Source organism: Lutra lutra, chromosome 8 (genome assembly GCF_902655055.1).
Source record: "Lutra lutra chromosome 8, mLutLut1.2, whole genome shotgun sequence".
Classification (NCBI taxonomy): Eukaryota; Metazoa; Chordata; class Mammalia; order Carnivora; family Mustelidae; genus Lutra; species Lutra lutra.
The window spans coordinates 120,408,720-120,430,914 of NC_062285.1; the positions used below are offsets into that span (position 1 = coordinate 120,408,720).

At 40.3% G+C, this 22,195-nt stretch overlaps 1 protein-coding gene across 2 annotated transcripts in view; it reads left to right on the plus strand.

Annotated features, from left to right (window-relative positions):
* Positions 1-22,195, plus strand: part of CFAP54 (cilia and flagella associated protein 54) — a 334,936-nt gene that overhangs the window by 296,476 nt on the left and 16,265 nt on the right. For both annotated transcript variants that reach the window (XM_047743150.1, XM_047743152.1), the window contains one exon: positions 7,808-7,882. In XM_047743150.1, the coding sequence (XP_047599106.1) occupies positions 7,808-7,882 (75 nt within the window). The remainder of the gene's footprint in view (positions 1-7,807; positions 7,883-22,195) is intronic.

Genomic DNA, 22,195 nt, shown 5'->3' on the forward strand with positions numbered 1-22,195 from the left:
GAGCTAGACTTGCCCACCTAGTCACACAGGTACAACCATAGGATTCCCCACTACCGTTCCATCCCCACCAAACTCACTGCACATAGAATCTGAGACCAACAGTTCTACATGCTGGCTGCCTCCAAAAATAGAAGCAAAGATTGCCCAGAAGGGGCTGAACCTACCATGATCTTTTGCCTTTTCCAAACTCACCAGTCAGATAAGTCCGTCTACTTTTCTGGCAGTTAATTAGCTACAAGTCTGAAAGAAGCTAGAAGTCTCCTTCTGGAGTGGGGTGGCAATTCTTACCCTATTTGGAAATGAGAGGAACAGAAAAATATTTGTTCTCCCCTAATCACTTGGTCTTTGAATTCCCATTCACACATTAATCCGATTTCTTGAGTTATAGATTCTGTAATTATTGTGGCCATTTTTTAAAATCAGGCAGCTCTGCAAGACTTACTGAAAAGGGACAATCTCTTACCCAACCTCTCCTTACTCCACAGTCCTGCAGAGGCAACCCTTTTCGGCTCTTTCAGCTGTTTCTAGTTATCTACTTCCATGTATTTAGTAATATGTAGGATCACTCATGAAAAATGAGGCAACAAACAGCCTTCAGATCCAAGTGGGCCAATTGAGGCCCTGCTCCATGTCTCCTCAGGCCAGCATCCAGGCTCGTAATACATCAATCTGTGAAATATCACTGGTCACAGCAGCAGAGGGAAGAAAGGGGGAAAATCACACACTGGCTCTGAAGGCTTCTGTCATATCACTTCCATTATATTTCGTTGGCCAAATAAGTCACATGCTATGGCTTGGAAGGAGGAAAGCCAGAAATATTGATGAACGATGCTAAAAGCTAAAATAATTATTCTTTTTTCTTTGACGTATCAATTTCAGATATATCTGTTGATTTTATTATGGTATGCAAGGATTTAATTCACTTATACTTCTCCCCAACTTCTCCTTTTCCCATTCCTGAGTATTGTTATATTTACAGATTTTGGTTAAATCAATATTCAGGTATTTACATTACTTACAGCCAAGTCAAATAGCCAACTAAGGTCATTTTCTTCTTGTATAAGCTTTGATTCTTCTTGACTTGTTTTTTTTTCCTTAACTTTCTTCTGATCATTTCATCAGAATTTTCATATGTTCACCCACAGATTTCTTTTTTTTGTTGTTTTTTTTTTTTAAAGATTTTTTTTTTTTATTTATTTGTCAGAGAGAGAGGAGAGCGAGCGAGCACAGGCAGACAGAATGGCAGGCAGAGGCAGAGGGAGAAGCAGGCTCCCCTCCAAACAAGGAGCCCGATGTGGGACTCGATCCCAGGACGCTGGGATCATGACCTGAGCCGAAGGCAGCTGCCTAACCAACTGAGCCACCCAGGCGTCCCTCACCCACAGATTTCTTATCCAAGTGTTCATGCTCATCAAATAATGTCTCAGTTCCTTTATTTCTTCTGCTTAACTGAGGACTGCCTGCCCCCAGTGCCTGCCACACAGCTCTAATTCTGGGACCTCCCTTTGTTGCTTTCCTGGTTGAAATCCCAGCCAGTTGGGTCCTGGCTCTGTTTTTCCTCTCTGTAAGCTTTTAGGATCTTCCCTTCATATTTGGTTTGCTGTATCTTTTAACTTAAACCACTTTTTGCTAGGTTAATAGTCTACCAATAATAAAACATTTTTACTTCTTAAAGAGTAGTATTGATATAGCTCTTTTTTTGTCTTTTTTCTAATTTTTTTTTTTTACCATTTTAACCTTTTCTTTTTATTGAATTATAGTTGTTATGTTAGTTTCAGGTGTAGCTTTAGCCCTTTTTTATTGTTTTCCTCATCTATGCACTCATGTGAAGGCATAAAAGTTGGCAACTCTCCTCATTTTCAGAGTATACTTATTTGCATTTTGAGTCTGAATTTACCAGTAGAGTGAGTGAATGCATTTTTCCTTATTGTGAAAGCAACAAGCCCAGCTTTACAAGGATTCATCAGGCAAGAACAGTTAGCCTTTGCAGAATGCCACTTTCCCATACTTCTATCTCCTCTGCTGTGTGCTTGGATTGATGATAGAACTGATATCTTAGGTTTTGGGTTGTACATCCCCAAATTGTTTCAGTATCTTTGTATGTTGTAGTATGAATTACCAGATGTTTCATGATATTACTGATATACTGAATACTAAATACTGAGCATGAAATTTCCTAGTAGATCAGATATCTTAAACCCATGAGGTTATATATATTAGAAAATAATAATATAACATACATATTTTTATAAAGTGTATGGTTGCCCTTTTATATCTGTTTTTAAAAAGAACTCAGCTCTGGCATCATTTTTGTACTTCTTTTGTAGATCACTTAATAATCACAGTTTTTCAATTGTAGACCAAACATATCAGAGCCATAGTCTAGAATATTCTTTGCTGAAATTGTCCCTGAATCCACTTCTATATAGTCCATATATGGAAAATGATTATTTTCTCCTGAAACCATTTGTTTTCTCAGCTTAGATTGTCTGAGGCAGGAGAGTGAGCATCCGTGAAAGCAGGGAGTTTAGGTTTCGCTCTACCACTCAGTTTTCTACCTAGGGTCAGTCACTTTTCAGGGACTTATTTTCATCTCATCTCTAAAATATGATCATTTCACTAAAATAGTGCTCTGAGATGGAGAGTTGTGTCCCTTGGTTGGAATGTGAGTCATCAGAAATTCCCTGAGGGCCCCTTGTGGCTATCAAATTTATCACAATCAGCCCAATGTCTCAGTCAAGGGGTTGAATATGAATATAAACAATACCAAATAAATGGGGGTATGGGGCAGCATTTGAATGTAAGCAGAGGGAGGAATCCAGAGACCCTACCTTGCCTTAACCAAGGTTTGTGGCTTGCTTTCATGTCCTAATTGGAATGGTATATGTGAGTGGATCAGTCCTTGAGTAAAACAGAATGGGCTTTCAGTCCTGATGTTCTCTGCTCAATCTTTGAATTTGTCTTATTCTTCGACTTATAAAATGTTTCTTCAGCTTTAAGTAGGGCATTTTTAGGTATGTTTTAGTTCTGTTGGTTCTATGTATAAGAGAATGTCATCAAATGGAAGACAAACCAATATTTGTTTAGGTGAATTGGCAAACAGAGCAGTTCAGAACATTTGAAAAGCTGAGAAATAGAAGAAACATATAAAGTTTTCTCTTTTTCCAGTATGTCAGCTGGAACTTAAAAAAAAAAAAAAGGCAGCTATATTCTGTGTTATAACAAATCCCATTCACTAAATCTGCCAGTTCGTTGTCATGACAACCTTCACTTGGTGCTAATTGGAAGTTAACTAGGACACTTGAAGAGATCGATTCTGGTCTGGAATTGGATAGGATTTCATAACCTCTATAATCTATTATATTTATTTCTATCACAGTATAGATTTTTGGTGAGTTATTAAATAGAAGGGCCCAGAAAATGTGCCTTTGGTTGATATGGGGGATAATGAATCTTACTCTCTTTCTTATTCCTTTCCCTTTTTTTACCCCCCCCCCAACCTCCCACCAAAGCCTATAGTCTGGAATAAGCTAAGAAATTCAGAACACAGATATTAGTATGAGATGTATTGAGAGGGCTACACAACAGGTGTTCTAATCAGTTCTGGCTTGAAAACTGTGTATGTCCTTCTAAAATGAACAACACTGGCTCAGAATGACTGAGTTATTTTAATCTGTCAGTTGTAGCTTTAGGGTTATCTTCAGAGCTTACCAGGGACTTGAAAGCATATGAAAGATGTAAACCATCCTGACTTTAAGAGACAAACACCTTATTTGGAATGATAGCATACTGATATGAAAAGCCTAACATGTTTGCCAATTCACCTCAGGTTAGTTCAGCAAACATTTATGGGATGCCTGGACTGTACAAGGCAATTAAAATTTGTATATAGTCAGGGTGCCTGTGTGGCTCTGTCATTTAAGCATCAGACTGTTGATTTCAGCTCAGGTGTTCATCTCAGGGTTGTGAGATCAAGCCCCATGTTGTGCTCTGCACTGGGCATGGAGCCTGCGTAAGATTTTCTGTCTCTCTCTCCCTCTGCCCCAGCCCCCAAAATAAAATCTTAAAAAAAATTATAGTCAACATATCTCAAATATCAAAGGACTATGAAAACAGAAAAAAAAAACATTGAACATTAGCATCAATTAACAAATTCTTTTTGAGGAACTATTATGTGCAAAAATTTTTCCAGGCTTGGGGAGGAAATAAGAGCATACAGAAATCCATACAAGTAGGTCTTTGTCATGGAGGAGCTTAATCATTGTCTGGGTCTGGCTGTAAGTACCTAGATGTCATTCATAATGAGCCCAGCCACCTGGTGGTCCTCTTTTAGCAAAATGTGGCATTCAAAGAAACATCAATCTGATGTTCAAAACCATTGAAAATAATCTAAATCTTTGTGGAGTCTCTCATAAGAACATTTGAGAGGGAATCCTTTCATAATGCATAGCAAAATTTCTCTTAAATCTTTTCCCCCAACTGTGGTGTTCTTTAGTATCTCTCTGACATCCACATGTGGCCCTCTGACGAAATAACCCAAAATACCCTGTACTGGTACTGTATTGTTTTTGGCTTTTACATGTTTATATGTCTTTTCCTCTGTCTTTACTGCAAATTCCTCTGCTGGGGGTCTTATTCATCATCTTATATCCAATATCTACCCCAGTAACACACAGCCCTGACACACAGTGCTTCTCTATTACTTCCTTCTGGCTGAAGGGCACTCTGAGCCGATTGAGGATAGAACAAGAGAAGGAATATAAAGCAGGGACCGAATGTTCTACTCAGGACAATGTTGTGTCTGTTGTGGTGGGAGAACAGGGTGAATCCAGTGGGAGATGGGAAGACATGGGTGGAATGAAGTGCTTCCTCCTCTCTGATTCACCACATGGTACTGTTAAGAGTCCCTCTCTACTTTTCTCCCCACTAGACCATAAATCAACTGCTTAAGGACTCTCTTTCTGTCTTTTCATTACCAGCTTATGGCACTTAGGATGCATACAGTAGGTGTTGAATGAAAAAATGGTGAGTGAACTTGGTTCTGTAAGCAAGGGCTAGGAAAAGGGAAGGGTGGGTATGGGTGGTAGGAGAGGGAGGGGGCAGCACCTGGAAGGACTTCTCATAATCCACCCTATGATTTACTGAGATTACCCTGGTGGCATGTGGAGGAGTAATGAGGAAAGCAAGAGTTTAGAGGATGGAAAACAATTTAGGAAATTTTTTTCCCATAAGTGAAAGAAGATGAGGATTTCAACTAAGTCAAAGAATCAGCATGGTTATTTTTGAAGTAACTCAGAAAACCATCATAGAATCATCAGATGCTCCTTTTTAAGAGAAAAATGGCAAAGATTGAACAAGGGTCATTCTTTGCTCTCTCAGTGCCTTGCCAGCCACGCACAGTATACCTCTGGCAGCTCTCTGCCTGGTGTGACAAGTTCAAGGCTACATTTCTGTGGTAGCCCAGCATCCAATCAGCCAACTTCTGATGTTTATAATTGTTTACTACAAATAATGCCAAAGAAATAGGATGTTGTTGAGGTGAAATTTCTGCTTGATAAATGTTGAGACAGGGAGCAGAAGGCAATTATTTATCAGGTAACATTGCTGTCTTCATCTGTTATGTGAAATGATTAATGATATAGACAGTCTTATTTTGTTTGATAGCTCTTGATGAAATCATGACAGTAACGCGTCATGGCTGTTACTGAAACCTTCCCTATAGGGAGGAAACCTACTTTGACCAGTCCTGAGAACTCAATTAGAAATATGGAAATATAGATAAATAAGAGGAGTATCAGAGTACAATCAGGCCTGAGAACTCAATTAGAAGTATAGAAATATAGATAAAGAAGAGGAGTATCAGTGTTCAGAGGAGTATCCTCTCTGTCTTAAAGTAGACCAAGAGCCTGGAAGGTTCATCACTGCCAAGTAGTATACCCTGATCAGTTCTGGATATCCTGCTTGCCCACCACCTTTTTTGGTCCCACTGAAGCTGGCCTACTTCTCGCCATGATCGTTTTCTGCCCAAACAGTTTGAGTAGCCTCGTAGCTAATTTCTCTTTCTCTTGTTTCTTTCTGAGTCCAGTTCACCTTTAAACTGTGGCCAGAAGTATCTTTTTTAAAGTGATCAGATCATGATTTCCTCAGGCCAGTGCCTCTAAAATTCCTTACTTTTACATGTTCTAAGTTCACCTCTCCAGCCTTATTTCTCATCACTCTCACTGCCATGCTTCCTATACACGCCCACAGTGAAGACCATATCAGATGCTTTGTGTTCTTGAATATCCACTGTTCTTTTGCTCACATGGCTCCCTCCATCTGGAATGTTCTTGTCCCCATTCTCCGCCAGTGAAATCCTACTATTCATTCAAGGCTCCGTTCACATGGATCCTTCCTCCAAGAAGTCTTTCCTGTTCCTTACAATTCCTCTCCCACATTCAGTTTCCTCTAACCTATTCCTACCCATGTTCTATGTTCTACTTGGTATTTTACTTAGGAGTGTACGAATCTATTCTTCTCAGCTATTGAACACTTTGTGAGGATAGGGTCTGTTTCTTCATCTTTTGTGTTCCACAGCATCTTGAATTTATTTGTTAAATTGAATTGAATTTGCAATAGCTTTAGAACTCTAAAATGTGATCTTTTCTATGGTCATGTATTTATTAAAACTTAAATATAATATGGTTGGGGGCTGTGAATTTAGTTGTTTGCTTCTGTATTTTAAGGTTTTAATCAGCATTGGTCAATCATAATTTAAAAATTAGTGTAACTTTATATCATTTTCATATTTCTGAATGCTGGTACACATGTGTATTAAACAACAATAAAAGTGAATTGTTGCTGGACACTGGCAACTTTACAAAGTAGGCAGAGTTTATCTCTGATAGTCTTGTAGTCATGACTCCTTTAGCTATAAGTAAAGGAAGGCTACTTACACTAGTTCAAGTAAAGTAGGTGTGGTGGAAGGCAGTATGTGGCAGGGTACAATAAGTAAGCTCATATATAGGGACTGGAAACCAAACACAATGTGCCTCACAGAAAATGGAACTGGTGAGTCTGGAGCCAAGACTATGCTTAATTATGGGTGTGTGTGTGTGTGTGTGTGTGTGTGTGTGTGTAAGTTCTCACACATCTGTTTCCTTCTCTTACTCATCTTACATCTAGCCCAATGGCTGCCTTTTCCATGTTTGTGTCAGGACCTTCAGCTACTATAGTTAGTACTCACTATAGCTCTCTTCTCTTGCCCTTCCTTCTATGAAATTATGATAATAGAGAACCTGATTGACTCATCCCTGCCCATGAGTAGGTCCATCTGGGGTCAGAGGTCTACACATAGACATGGCTGTGTCCACACAGTAGGGGGTGTGGCAGTGTCACCAGCAACGGACAATGTATGATACAGATTCTTGGTTCCTTTTCATTTACTCTCTCTGTTTCTTTCTCAATTCTTAACCATTCTTGTCTGCTAAAATCCCTTTCTGGGGTTTGAATCTCTTTATCCCCAGGTTCTCTTCTCAGAAGAAAAGTGATTTTCTAAAACTTTATTCTGGTGTGAATTCTGTAACATATGAATTTTAACAATGAAATAATGTATCATTCTTAAGTAAATCTTATCTATTGTGGCCATCCTGTGTCTTTTCAAATAATTTTAATTATATAAGGGATTGTGACCTATGAGTTTTAGTTTTCTCCTGGGAATTAGGGTTAGGTGGTGATGCAAGAAAAGACAAATGAAATAGTTCATAACTAAAATATCTAGTAGTTTACCAGTAATTTCAACCTCACTTTATTGTCTTCTTATTTCTAGAACATGATTATTGAATGTTGCTCTGAAATAATAAATCTGTTTTTGACTGATGGGGATGTAAGACCATTGTCTGAGGTATGTATCTTTTTGAAAATGTATCTGATTCTCTCACAAGTATTATTGTTGCTATGGAAACAGAAATACAGAAAACATGTATTATGAAAGTATCAAGGGCCTAACCCTCCTTAATTAATGTGAAAAAGTGATAAACAAGAGTTTATAATAGCATGTTGTTTTGGTTAAAAATGTTCTTTGTTAAAAAATCAAGTACAGAGAATTATAAAGAGGATAATTTTAAAATCATCTCAACTCTGCTATTCAGAGAATAACCAACTATGGGCATTTTAGAGAATATCTCAAATTTTTTCCACATATAAATAAACATTAGAATTTTTACATCAACGGAATTATTACCGTACGTGCATTCTATAGCTTGATTTTTTTTATTTAACAGTAGTGTTATGGAGATATTTTTATGTGAAAAGTCTACCTTGTCATGTTTAATGCCTATATAATAGCATAATGGTCCCTTTTGTATATTTGTTGTCAGGCTCTATTTATACAACTAGATTTTTATTCAAGGATCTTGAGGTTGATGGATTCTAGCATATACATATTTCACCCTTCTGTATCATCTCTTCATAGTTATTTCTTATGCGTATGTTTTTGGAGTAAAAAAGTATATATACGTGTTTATTATGGTAGGATATACATAATATAAAATTTATGTGTTTTTTTATTAATTTTATTTTTTATAAACATATAATATATTTTTATCCCCAGGGGTACAGGTCTGTGAATCGCCAGGTTTACACACTTCACAGCACTCGCCATAGCACATACCCTCCCCAGTGTCCATAATCCCACCCCCCTCCCAACCCCCCTCCCCGCATCAACCCTCAGTTTGTTTTGTGAGATTAAGAGTCACTTATGGTTTGTCTCCCTCCCAATTCCATCTTGTTTCATTTACTCTTCTCCTACCCCCTTAACCCCCCATGTTGCATCTCCTATCCCTCATATCAGGGAGATCATATGATAGTTGTCTTTCTCCGATTGACTTATTTCGCTAAGCATGATACCCTCTAGTTCCATCCACGTCGTCGCAAATGGCAAGATTTCATTTCTTTTGATGGCTGCATAGTATTCCACTGTGTATATATACCACATCTTCTTTATCCATTCGTCTGTTGATGGACATCTAGGTTCTTTCCATAGTTTGGCTATTGTAGACATTGCTGCTAAAAACATTCGGGTGCACGTGCCCCTTCGGATCACTACGTTTGTATCTTTAGGGTAAATACCCAGCAGTGCAATTGCTGGGTCATAGGGTAGTTCTATTTTCAGCATTTTGAGGAACCTCCATGCTGTTTTCCAGAGTGGTTGCACCAGCTTGCATTCCCACCAACAGTGTAGGAGGGTTCCCCTTTCTCCACATCCTCGCCAGCATCTGTCATTTCCTGACTTGTTAATTTTAGCCATTCTGACTGGTGTGAGGTGATATCTCATTGTGGTTTTGATTTGTATTTCCCTGATGCTGAGTGATGTGGAGCACTTTTTCATGTGTCTGTTGGCCATCTGGATGTCTTCTTTGCAGAAATGTCTGTTCATGTCCTCTGCCCATTTCTTGATTGGATTATTTGTTCTTTGGGTGTTGAGTTTGCTAAGTTCTTTATAGATTTTGGACACTAGCCTAAAATTTATGTTTTTAACCATCTCTAACTATACAGGTTAGTGGCATTAAGTATATTCACAATGATGTGCAACCATCTCCACCATCCATCTCCAGAATTTCTCACCATTCTAAACAGAAATTTTGTATCCATTAAATAATAACTACCCATTTCCTCTTCCCCCAGCTCCTGGTAACCTCCATTCTACTTTTGGTTTCTACTGTACTATTTGCCCATCCTAGACACCTGAACGTAAGTGGAGTTATGCATACTCATCTTGTATGGCTGGCTTATTCCACTTAGTTCAGTGTTTTCAAAGCTCATCCTTATAGCACATGTCACTCCTTCATCCCTTCTTAAGGCTTGATAATACCCCATTCTGCAGATGTACCACGTATATTTATCCGTTCTTTTGTAGGTAGTCATTTGAGTTGTTTCTCCCTTCTGGCTGTTGTAAATAATGCTGCTATGAACGTGAATGTAGAGGCATCTGCTTTCAGTTCTCCCAGGATCTACACTCTCTCACTGACAGTAGATGAGAGGGCCAGTTTACCCACGTATTCCTCTAGACGGGCTCTCCTCCCCAACCTCTCCTTTCTCTTCCCCTTCCTCTTCTTTTCCCTCTCTTCCTTGTCTTCCTCCTTCCTTTTTGCTAACCATTCTAGGTATGGTAAGTGAAAAAAATGACATTTTCAGTTATTTCATATTTACTAATCATCTGGCCAAATATAAGTTTATATGTTTGTTGGCAATCAGTGTTTCTCCTTTTGTGAAATAGTACTCACTCATTCAGTCAGTCCACAAATCTTCAGGGTGAGCTGTGCACGTGTCAGGAAGCCCTTTCTAAGACCCTGGAGAGCCAGATGTGAACAAGCAGCAAAGACCTTGCTCTCTTGGAGCTGCCATTTTTGTGGAGGGAAATAGCAAATAATAATAATAATAAGTCACTAAGCAGGATAATTTCAGATTCTGTTAAATGATATGAAAGAGAAAACGGAGTTATATGTTAGAGTAGAATCAGGTCAGCAAACCACAGCCTATGAACTCCATCAGGCCCACTGCCCATTTTGTAAATAAAGATTTATTGGAACACAGCATGCTTGTTTGTTTATTTGTGATCTCTAGCTGCTATGAGCTATAGCAGCAGAGTTGGGTAGTTTTGACAGAGACCATATAGCCCAGAAAGGCTAAGTTATTTATTTTCTGGCCATTTATAGGAAAAAAGTTTTCTAGCCCCTGTGATAGAAGGTAACAGGAAATGGGGCAAGAGATTAGATAGAGTAGTCCAGGAAGACCTCTCTTAGGAGATAATATTTGAAGTAAGAACTGAAATATTACACTGTGTTTCTCCCACTGGATCATTAGTTTCTTGGATAAGGAGCAGTACTTATCTTAATTTTTTGAATACTTTAAAGTGCCTAGCACCATGTATCACTTGGTTACTCTTTCTTGAATTGAATCAAAGTCTCTTTAGTTTTTTTCTTTTTTTAAGATTTTATTTATTTATTTGACAGAGATCACAAGTAGGCAGAGAGGCAGGCAGAGAGAGAGTGGGGGGGAACCAGGCTCCCTGCAGAGCAGAGAGCCCAATGCGGTACTCGATCCCAGGACCCCGGGATCATTACCTGAGCCGAAGACAGAGGCTTTAACCCACTGAGCCACCCAGGCGCCCCAGTTTTAAATATCTGAAATTTAATATTTGACTTTTTAAAAAAAATTTGGCCATTCATGTCCTTTTCCTGTTTTTTAAAAGGGGAACCTAATTTCATATCATAGAAATACATAGATTTGCCATGGGAGACATTATAATGAAGATCAAGTTTAATCTAATTTCATACAAACTATGGTTAAAAATAGGTCACCGAAGGAGGAGTTGCTATTTTAAGACACATGATATATAGCACTAATGGGCTCGGGCATCTGACAGAACTGGGTTGGAATCGTCGCCTTGAATCTTACTAGTTGTACAACCACAGGCAAGTTATTTAATTTCCCTGAGCTTCAGCTTTCTCAAATGTACAGTGGGGGTAATAATGCCAACACTTCACAGCTGTGAGGACTAAAGGAAGTAATACATGTTAAGTATTTGGAATAACGCCTTGCACAAATAAATGTTTGGTAATTATTAGCTGTTTTAGGCATCATCACCACCCCTACTGGTGGTCCTGCCGTCCGCGTGTGAATTCTTCATCCCCTAGTCATCTAATTTCAAAGAGATTTTTAGAATCGAAATTTGTTTTGAATTATTGACAGAAAAGGAGAGGAATGGTGTTAAAGACAAAGATAGGGCACCTGGCTGGCTCAGTCGGTGGGAGTATGCAACTCTTGATCTCAGGGTTGTGAGTTCTAGACCCACATTGGGTATAAACATTACATTTAAAAAAAAAAAATCTGGGGCGCCTGGGTGGCTCAGTGGGTTAAGCCGCTGCCTTCGGCTCAGGTCATGATCCCAGGTCCTGGGTTCGAGCCCCGCATCGGGCTCTCTGCTCAGCAGGGAGCCTGCTTCCTCCTCTCTCTCTGCCTGCCTCTCTGCCTGCTTGTGATTTCTCTCTGTCAAATAAATAAATAAAATCTTTAAAAAAAAAAATCTAAAAAAAAAAAAAGAGAGAGAGAGAGAGAGGAAGAACCAGGAAGCATTTTCTTTGTGATGCACATCACTGTTGAATCCTAGAAGCACTGGGTCAGCGTGCTGGATCCTGACTTGTGATCCCTGCAGTGAAAGGCTCCACCAGTCCAAGAGAAGGAGCCCCCCAGTTGAACCCTATACCGATACCTCCCCTGAAAGCAACCCTTACCTAGTTGTGCTGGGGTGGGGAATGGGAATTTCCAAGCCTGTTCCAAAAAGCAAATTGTTAGACAAACAAAATGACATGCCTTAGTGAAGCCGTATTTGTCACGGAGATGAGATCTCACTGCGCAATTTGGTTCCTTACTGAACACACCTGTTGCAATCACCTTTGCCTATGCTGCGTCTTCCTAATTAAAACAAATATCACCATCCACAGCCTTTGACCAAAAAAACTGAGAATAGCAAGAAGATGGAGGAAGGAAATGAGCACTCTGTGCTAAACTTCTTAGTGAGTAATCACAAGGGATTAAATGACCATTAGAATTCATTTCTGGTGTACTAACAACAAAGTAATCCTTTCCTTGCCTACATAGATTCAAATTATTGCAGTTTCCAGGTTGTCAGGTAGGATTCAGTCCTGAGGCTAAAAATATGCCTTCTGTTCTTGCGGTGACTGACCACGAGGAGAACTGAGTCATTATATACAACCGTCTGCTCATCAGTAATTATTGACTTCCAGCGGCACAAGGACATTGGTGTGTAGCTACTTTTGTCACTGCAAAAGCAACAGAGGTTAAAGTCCCTGTGTTCAGCTAAATTAAGTATTTTCCTATTGGTTCACATTATACAAATAAATTTACTGTGTCTGTGTGTCTGTATGTGTGTGTATGTGTGTGTGTGTGCACGCACACACACACACACACACACACACACACATCGAACTGACCAGAGTCATACAGAATCAGTATGGAAGGAAATTCCTAGGAGCAGAGCCTGATTCAAAGGTGGAGAAGGTGATTCTAAGCCAAGAGATAAGCCTCACTGTATAAGAAGATTGAAACTAGTTTTTCTTGGCTGCATGAATTTGGTAGGATTTCTTTTAGTTCAGGATTTTTAGCTAGACCTAGCATAGTGCCAAATAATAATGATAATAATCATTAATGCAAATGCTACTGCTAGTAATAATTTTTATTGAGCACATGCATGTGCAGACACTACTCAGTGTTTTAAATAAAGTATTTCATTGAATATTGCAAGAGTTCTGTGAAGATGGTTATTATTATTATCCCCACATTAGAAATGAAGAAATTAAGCAGCATGTTCAGGATCTCACACCTTGTAAGTGGTGGAGGCAGGAGTCAAAGACAGTCCTGCTTCAGTCTGAGGTCTGCATCTCGAAGTTATACCCAGTGAATGTTTCATTAGAATAGGGAGCCGATGTTACAGAGAATTGAGGAATGAGAGTGTGAAAGTTGCAGGTATAGATGAATCTTCAGGAAGGTTTGGTGAGACATCTGCAGGGGTGGAGGAACAGCAGGAGGGAGCCAGTCAGGAGGGGACTAGGAACGGAGCTGTGATGAGGGGAAAGGGCTAAGAGGGGAGGAGGATGCCTCTTAGAAGAGATAAGGACAGACTGTGGAGGAGGGCCTTTGGAGAGGCTGGGAACACAAAGACATTGACAACGTGAGCAACAGAGCAGAGTGGGAACAGAGGAAAGACACCTCTTTCTCTGTGTCTTGGGGTAGCACATGAAGGTGGGAGGGAGTGTGACTGAGTGTGGAAGAAAAGGGTGGGAGAAGCTGAGGCAGTTCACACTCAGAGGTTTTCACTTTCTTCACAAAGTGAAGGCAAGTTTACCTGCTGTGGAGCAAGGTCGGGGGTGGAGAGCATGGTCTTCCAAGAGAAAGAGGAAGGTTTTGAGTATTCACAGTCAGTCGTTGGGTGTGTTGAGCGAGGAAGCTGAGCAAGGACAGATAAGAGAATCAAAGGCCACATGGAGATTTACAGATCATACATTTGTAGGGGGCACCAGGTGGCTTGCCTTGTGGGTTTTCTCTAGCCCCCTTGCCTTCCTGGACACAGGAGAGGAAAATGCCAATAGAGGCCAATGCTAGAGGAGAGTACTAGCAAGGCAGCTGAGAGCATGGGAGAGGCTTCACAGCCATGAATTTACCTCATAATAGATCCCAAAACTCCTCCCTTCCACTCTGAAAGGGCACCAAGATGGCCTGACATCTGCCATTGTTTCTCAAGCCCCAGCTGCGCATATAATAGTTTAATTATGCAATATATTTCCTTAAAAATAACCTGAATTTAAGATAAAAAAAATCCTTAGTGACAGATAAGTTCTAAGGACTTCCATGACATTTTTACGTACATTATCCATGTGCATTCCTTTTCACGTGGCTGAATTTAGTGCGCACACGTTCCCTTATTTCTGATTCCTAAAATGATCATTTTTTGATGTATTTTGGATCAGATATTGACACCAACCACAGGCTGGTCACTAAAATAATTATTATCTTTAAGAAGGTTTGGGTAAGAAGTATGGAGAGGGCAGAAAAACAGGTAGAGGGAGACAGAGTCACAGATATATTAACCTATCTTAGTTTAGTCATTAGCACCTTTAGTTTTATGTCTGACGTATTGATTCTACCATGTGACCACCTTTATGGTTATGACCCCTTTTGACCTTATGACCCTGGCTGTGAGCTGGGGAATCATTCCACAATGCTAGCATCTTATCTTTTGCTCTGTTATCATGTAAAAATGGGAAATAACCCACCCTAATGTGTTAACCTAACCCAGACTGCCTTCTTGTTATCACTGCCTCTCAGGCCCAGGGTTTAGATCCCCGTACTTAGCTCTTATCAAAATGAGTTCTAATGATGTGCTTCCATATTGGTCTCCCCTATGAGAGCAGATTGGGTTTTATATAATAAGACTGGATCTTATTACATTTTTATGCTCATTGCCCTGCCCACTGCTAGCTCCCACAGAGGTTTTTAATAAATGTTTGTGAAATGAACGAATGCTTTTGATGCATCTTCCAGAGATCCCCCTGGGTTGCAGTTCTAGTCCAGACATTACCAGTGACTTTGGGCTCATCATCTCCATGCATTTGAATAGTAAACATCTGGCAACTGTATCCTCTTTGCCAGCCATTGGACTGGACACTGGGATACAGAAGAAACAGCTGGAGCCCCCGCCTTTGGTTTGGTGGAGGAGACAGACAAATATGAAGTAATTACAGTACAGGATAGCACAGAGGCCTGGGGGCCAGACACCCCTCCTCAGTAATAATCTCAGTTAATATTCTTCTATTATCTTGACATAATTCTGAAGGTGAGAAATTCCCTGTGATATCCTTTAAGAAGGGTTCAATAATTCCCTACAAGAAATCAAGTTAGTAGAAGCTCCTGTGGCCTATGGTTCGGAGTTTTAATTACTTTGGAAAATGATTGGAAGGCAGTAGAGAATCCTTAGGTAGATATAAACATGATCAAGGGTGCCCATGAAAGCCTTTTCCTCTGACTAGGAAGACCTTTGAAAGACAAGGCAGAAAACTCAAGCCCTAGGTTCAGTGGTAAAGGCATGATTTATGGCTTTATTCATGGGGATGGAAGGAACGGAACAAATCCCCAAAGCCCTGGAGACAGAAATGAAGATAGAAGTTTAAAAAAAAAAAAAAAAAGAAAGAAAGAACAAGCCAATGTGAGCTCAGTGGCAAGCTGCACTGGGTGCATGGCACCGTGCCGGCCCCAAAGGAGGAATCCCAGGTGAGAAAGACAGAGTCCTTGCCCTGAAGACCGTCTAGAGAGAAGGAATGGGGCTAATGCTTAATGAAGATGATGGTTGTGGTTTTAAAATGGGTGATTGTTTCGCATAAAAGTGGGAAGAAAGAGACTAACAGAGGTTAAAAGACCTGCCCCAAGTCACACAGCTAGTAACTGTCCCAGTAAAGACTGGCAGACTCCAGAGCCTGATCATCACACTGAAGCCAGCAGTGTCCCCCTTTTCAGTCTGGGGCCTCTTGGCCATCAGGGGGAGGGGCTGGACTGAGCCATAGGTGGCTGAGGGAGAATGAGTGAGTGGTCGTGAGTGGACAAACTTGGGATCCAACTGCCTGGCTCCCAATCCCAACCCAGCCCTGATGTCGTTAGTTGTGTGACCTTGGCAGGTGGTTTATCCTCCATGCTTCTGTTTCCCTATTTGTAGTGTGGGAATAAAAATTACACTTAGCTCCAGGCACCTGGGTGGCTCAGTTGGTTGAGCTTTCGACTCTTGGCCTCAGCTCAGGTCTTGATCTCAGGGTTGTGAGTTCAGGCCTGGAGCTGATCTCTGTGCTGGGTGTGGAGTCTACTTTAAATTAAAAACAAAACAAAACAAAACAAAAAACAACAAAGTACTTAGCTCATGGGATTGTTGTGTGGATTAAGTGAGTTAATCCACATAAACTCTTAGATAGTGCCTGGCACCATCCTAAGCAAAACATTATGATCATCTCAGAGCCATGTGAATTCCCTTGGAGTTAGGCCCTTGTAAGCAGAGTAGTGGCTGTAGTAGAAAACATGCGTAGCGTAAAGCATCTGAGTACTTCCTGAAGGAGAGGCTACAGGAATTCCAGTGCTAGGAATGACTGTTTGCATCGCTTTTAGCCACATGCATGTCCCATTTTCCTCTTTTCTAATGACTATTATTATTTAACAAAGCACCCCAAACTCAATGGCATAAAATGACCCACATTTTACTAAATATTTGGAAAGGATCTGTCTTCATTCTATGGTATCTAGAGCATTAGCTGGGAAGACTCATACTTTGGGAATGATTCAGATTCTGAGGGCTGGAGTCCCTGAAGGCTCAAAGGCTAGTTTGCTTTGGTGCTTGGTGCTGGCAGTTGGCTTGGGGCTGAGGGCTGGGGACACCGAGTAGGCTGTGGGCCAGAACGTGACATGTGGCCTCTGTGTGGCCAGTTGGGCTTCAGCACAGTGTAGCGTCCGGGTTTCAAGAATGAGCCTCCCAAGAGAGCCAGGCAGAAGCTCTATCACTGTTACTGCCCCAGCTTCTTAAGCCACATAATGCCTTCTCCTGTTAGTCCCAAATCCACCCAGGTTCAAGGCTGAATGTAGATTCTACCTCTTGATGGGCAGAGTGTCAAGGTCAAACTGTAAGAAGGGCATGGGGTTGGGAGTTATTGTTGCAGCCATTTTGGGAAAATGCAATCTGCCCCAACATCCAGCAGAGCACTCCCAATTTGTTGGCTTCTTCCTACTCTGACCGGAGGCCGCTCCTGGCAACCCGCTTAGGCAGCTTTTAAAATTAATTGGCAACTCTCCCCAGATATGCTGTGTAGCAGCCCAGAAACTGCTGTGCATTTCTACAGAGAGGGTAGAAGATAAACCAGGTGGGTTGTCAAAGCACCCTTGGAAATGACCGAATGCAGCTTTTCTGGGTGGTGAATGGGGTTTCAGGTGTCCCTATTTATGTGGGACAGCTCCCACTTCACTTGTTTTTTTAGGCTGTTAAATCTTAGACACTGATGCCAAGCTATTTAATTTCCTTTGGCTAATTTCATTACATTACCCTATGCCTCTTGTTTTTTTTTAACAAAACTTTCCAAATGGTGACAATAACCATGTGGTCTTTTAAACTGTCATTTACAGCACCGGGTTTAAGGTTTTACATATTCTACAGTAGCTGTTTATTAAGTCTTTAAAAATTAATTTTACTAATAACTATAATTTCTTTTGGTGGAGTTGAGAGTTGCAGATTTTCTTTTCTTTTTCTTCTTCTTCTTCTTCTTCTTCTTCTGCTTTTTTTTTTTTTTTTTTTTTTTGGTACCAGCCAAGAGCTGTCTGAATAGATTTTATGGGCATCTGAATTACATCTTTCTTCTCTGAGACATTATCATTCTGTCCTCAAGTGAAGAGTATCCTTTGTGTGTAAGTTCATGAGACATCCACTTAATATTCTTATATTCTTTTGAAGACAATACCGAATGACATCAGTTCCACACTGCTTTTAAAACATAGCCCTGACTTTGATTCCATCCTCTCACTGTTCACTTCTAGCTGTCAAATTTGGCTAAGGGAAAAAGAAAGCCCTTAAGAAAAGGCCAGGCTATTAATGTGCTCTTCAAAATGCTAAGAAAAGGCTAAGCTGTTTATAGCGTTTTCAAAATGCTCATCTCTCAGAGATTTGCCAGCAATAGTGTCAAGGTGAAATACGTTCCCGCTCATCATGGAACCAGAGTCTTTGTGTTCTCTGTGCTCAAAGGACTGGTCCTACTTTTGTGAGACGTGCAATTTGCTGGTATAATGATACTTGGATGTAATTTAAACCAAAATATAATCATGAACCTGATATTGTGTATTTACTTTCTAAGTGGCAAGCAGTGTGTATACTGCTGGATCAAGCAAGCCTGGCCTCATTCAGGATAAAACTGCATTTCCGAACCAAAGGGATGACTTCCTGAAGTTTAGTCACTTTGGGTGTCTTCAAAGGAGGTGAAAGGCAGGGGTATAATTAGCAGATCTGTTTACTGCTTTCCATTTTGCTAAAAATGGAGGTAAACAGTTTCATTTACCTCATTCATTTTGCAGAACCTTTTGCCTTGATTAAAAAACTGTACCCTTAGCAATGAGATTATATTTCCATTTTCAGAGATACTGACTTTGCCTCATATAACTGAGTCAACTAGTAAGCTTTGGAATTTCTCTGCACAAATGTTTTCATATTAAAATAAACCCACCCAAGAAGGAGCAGGTGTAAATTTACCCATTTTCCTCCTTAATACTTAGGACAATAGGCATTCGAGATTTTTGCTCTTATTTTGCTTGTATCTCAGGCAGCTAATGCCGTTACGTTTTTTTCTCAGCCACCTGCGAGAGCCCAGTAGGATAGGAAGACCGCTTGATAAAAGCTCTTGTCCAGTTTTGCCCCCTGCAGACAAGTCATTAATCCTTAACGACCCCAGGGCTCTTAGATTCTGCTACGGCGGATACATTTGGAAGGAATGTATCTTGGATAAAAACATGAGTTAATTCTTGGTTCCACCATCTATTGATTGCATGACTGTGAGCAGGTTACTTTACTTCGCAGCACTTCAGTTTCTTGTCTGTAGGTTCTCCTCACGGAGAATTACGTTCGAAAAAGCATTCAATGCATTTCATACCCGGACAGTGTAACGCCAGTGGTAAGCATTCGATACGTTGTGGTCATCTTTCTTTTTTCCTGCCTTAATGTGAAATGAGTCTTTGTTCATCTGACCATTGGAAACTTCCTTCATTAGTGGCTTTCAGCCTATCTAAATATTTGCTAATTTTCAGAAGAGTAAAAATGGGCACTTCATAGATGTATTATTATTTTTCAGCCATCCTTTTCTTTAATTAAACTTTTTGTTTTGAGATCATTATAGATTTATTTGCAATTATAAGAAATAGTATAGAGAGATTCTGTGTACCCTTCACCCAGTTGTCCCCAGTGGTAACATCTTGCAGAATGATAGGATATCATAACCAAGACGCTGACATTTATAGTCAGGTTACAGAACAATTTTGTCACTACAAGGTCCCCCCACCGCTATACCTGATTTCTGACAATTACTACTCTATTCTCCATGTCTATAATTTTGTCTTTTTAAGAATGTTATATAAAAGGAACCATTCACTATGTAACTTTTTGGGGGTTTTCATTTTTTTCACTCAGTGTTAATTCCCCAGAGAGCTATTAGACTACACTTCTGGATGAGCCAAAAAAATTCTTCCGAACATTGGCACATTTTATTGTGGCCACAGAATTATCCAGAGCCCGAAGTTCCTGATGCAGTACCTGGGACATAATGCCTACAGATGTTCAGGGAAGCTCAGTGGTGAATTTCCACTCCACCTCCTTCCATCCTTCCTCCTTCTCCTGCCTGTTGTTTTCCTCTTGCCCCCTTCTTCTGCGTACTGTTTTATTACTATTGACACACGAGGTTGATTGCTTAAATTAGAAATTCTAAAAAGAGTTCTGGGAAAGGATTTATGTGAAATTCCTTTGTAAATTGCAAACTTTGTTAGACTTTCTATCAGACGTTGCCGGGCAGTGTCGGCCATATTGTGAGAGTGGTTTGCAGGGAGCTTGCCGTGTTTGCCGAGCTGAATCAAGAAGTCAGTGTGAGCAGCTTTTCTTTCCAGGCCCCGCACGGGACCTGCTGCTGCAAGTGGAAGCTATGAACAAAGCCTGTCAGGCTTTGGTTCTAAACAACAAAGTCCCATGAACAAAATACGAACTTCAGTTCATGTTCTTTGTCGAGACTTTGTTCTAAAAAAAGTCTCCTCCTGGGGCGCCTGGGTGGCTCAGTTGGTTAAGCTGTTAAGTGTCTGCCTTTGGCTCAGGTCATGATTCTGGGGTCCTGGGATGGAGCCCGGGGTCAGGTTCCTTGCTCAGTGGGGATCTGACCCTTTTCTCTCTCTCAAGAAAAAAAAAAAAGTTATGTTATTCACCATACAGTACATCATTAGTTTCTGATGTAGTGTTCCATGATTCATTGTAACATAATAAAAAAATTAATTAAAAAAATCTTAAAAATGAAAACAATTAAGAATAAAAAGAGCCTTTTGTATCTATTTGCTGGACTATAAGCCCTGAGATTCCTGTCATAAAAAAAATCAGGAAATGCCAAGTACTGTTTGAACTCTGGGGTTTTCACTTCTACATCCCTGGTCAAAAGCCCATAGGCAGACTGGATAGAGCCCTTCAGGAGGGAGCGCAGCTTCAGTGTACCCACTTACAGCATTTCTTCCTCTAAGTTTGCTGCTGAGATTCAAAGTCCTGATCTTTAAGAGGAGTTAAACCCTTACTCTGATGGCAGCTGCTTCCCTCCCTCCACCGCATATGATAAGGAGAGGACAAACTTGCCAGACTTGCCAAAGCATACGTGTTCTAGACAGGATGGGCTGGGTTATGCTGTGCCCACAATCCCCAAATCTCCATGGCAATAAAGGTTCTTTTCTTTCTTATGCAAAGTTCTGTGAGGGTGGAACAACTCTCCTTCTACTTATTAGCCATGCTGTCTGGACCTCGTGGCCTCCAAGGTCAACACTGCAGGAGAGGAGAGCTAGAGGACTTCACTGGATGCTTTTAAGTAGGGCCACCGTGCACCTCAGTTTGCCTGCAGCACTCATAACGTATACCTGTTGATGTGGAAAGATGCTTAATATACTTTCCTTTTATTCTCAGAAAGTGTCCCAGTTTAGGCAATAAATTAGGATAACCATTTCCAAGAGCCAGCATGGAATGACTATCATAATTTCTGTTCATATCGTATTGGCCTCAACCTGCTATGCAGGCACATACATAGAGAATTTTAGAGGGACAAATATGTATTTTAATGAACACTAATAACTTCTGGCACAATAGGCATTTTGCAGGAATGCCATGAATTTTATATATATATATATAAAATTTTAATTCCAGTATAGATAACGTTCAGTGTTATATTAGTTCCCGATGTACAATATGGTAATTCAGCAACTCTATACATTATGCCATGCTCATCATGATAAATGTACCCTTCTTCTCCATCACCTATTTCACCCACCACCACCCCCTGCATCCCCTCTGATAACCCTCAGTTCTCTGTAGTTAAGAGTCTGTTTCTTGGTTTCTCTCTCTCTCTCATTCATTTGTTTTGTTTCTTAAATTTCACATATGAGTGAAATCATATGGCATCTGTCTTTCTCTGACTGACTTACCTCACTTGGCATTATATTTTCCAGCTCCATCCATGTTGTTGCAAATAATGCCATGAATTTTTAAAGAGAAACAATGCAATAACTCCAGCTACCAAGACTCTGTTGAGCAGATAGGATATAAATATGAAATTCTTATGAACTAAACCATATCATTTAATCGCCCATATAGTAGGCTGAATCATGGCCCTCCCCCCAAAGATACCTACATCCTAATCCCTAGAACCTTACCTGGTATGACAAAAAGGGCTTTGCATATGTGATTAGGTTAATAGTATCGAGATGAGGAGATTATTTTGGCTTATCCAGGTGGACCCTAAATGTAGTCACATATCCTTATAAAAGGGGGGCAGAGGGAGATTTGACAACAACAGGAGAAGGTAGTGATGAAGGAAGCAGACCTGGCGTGAATGCT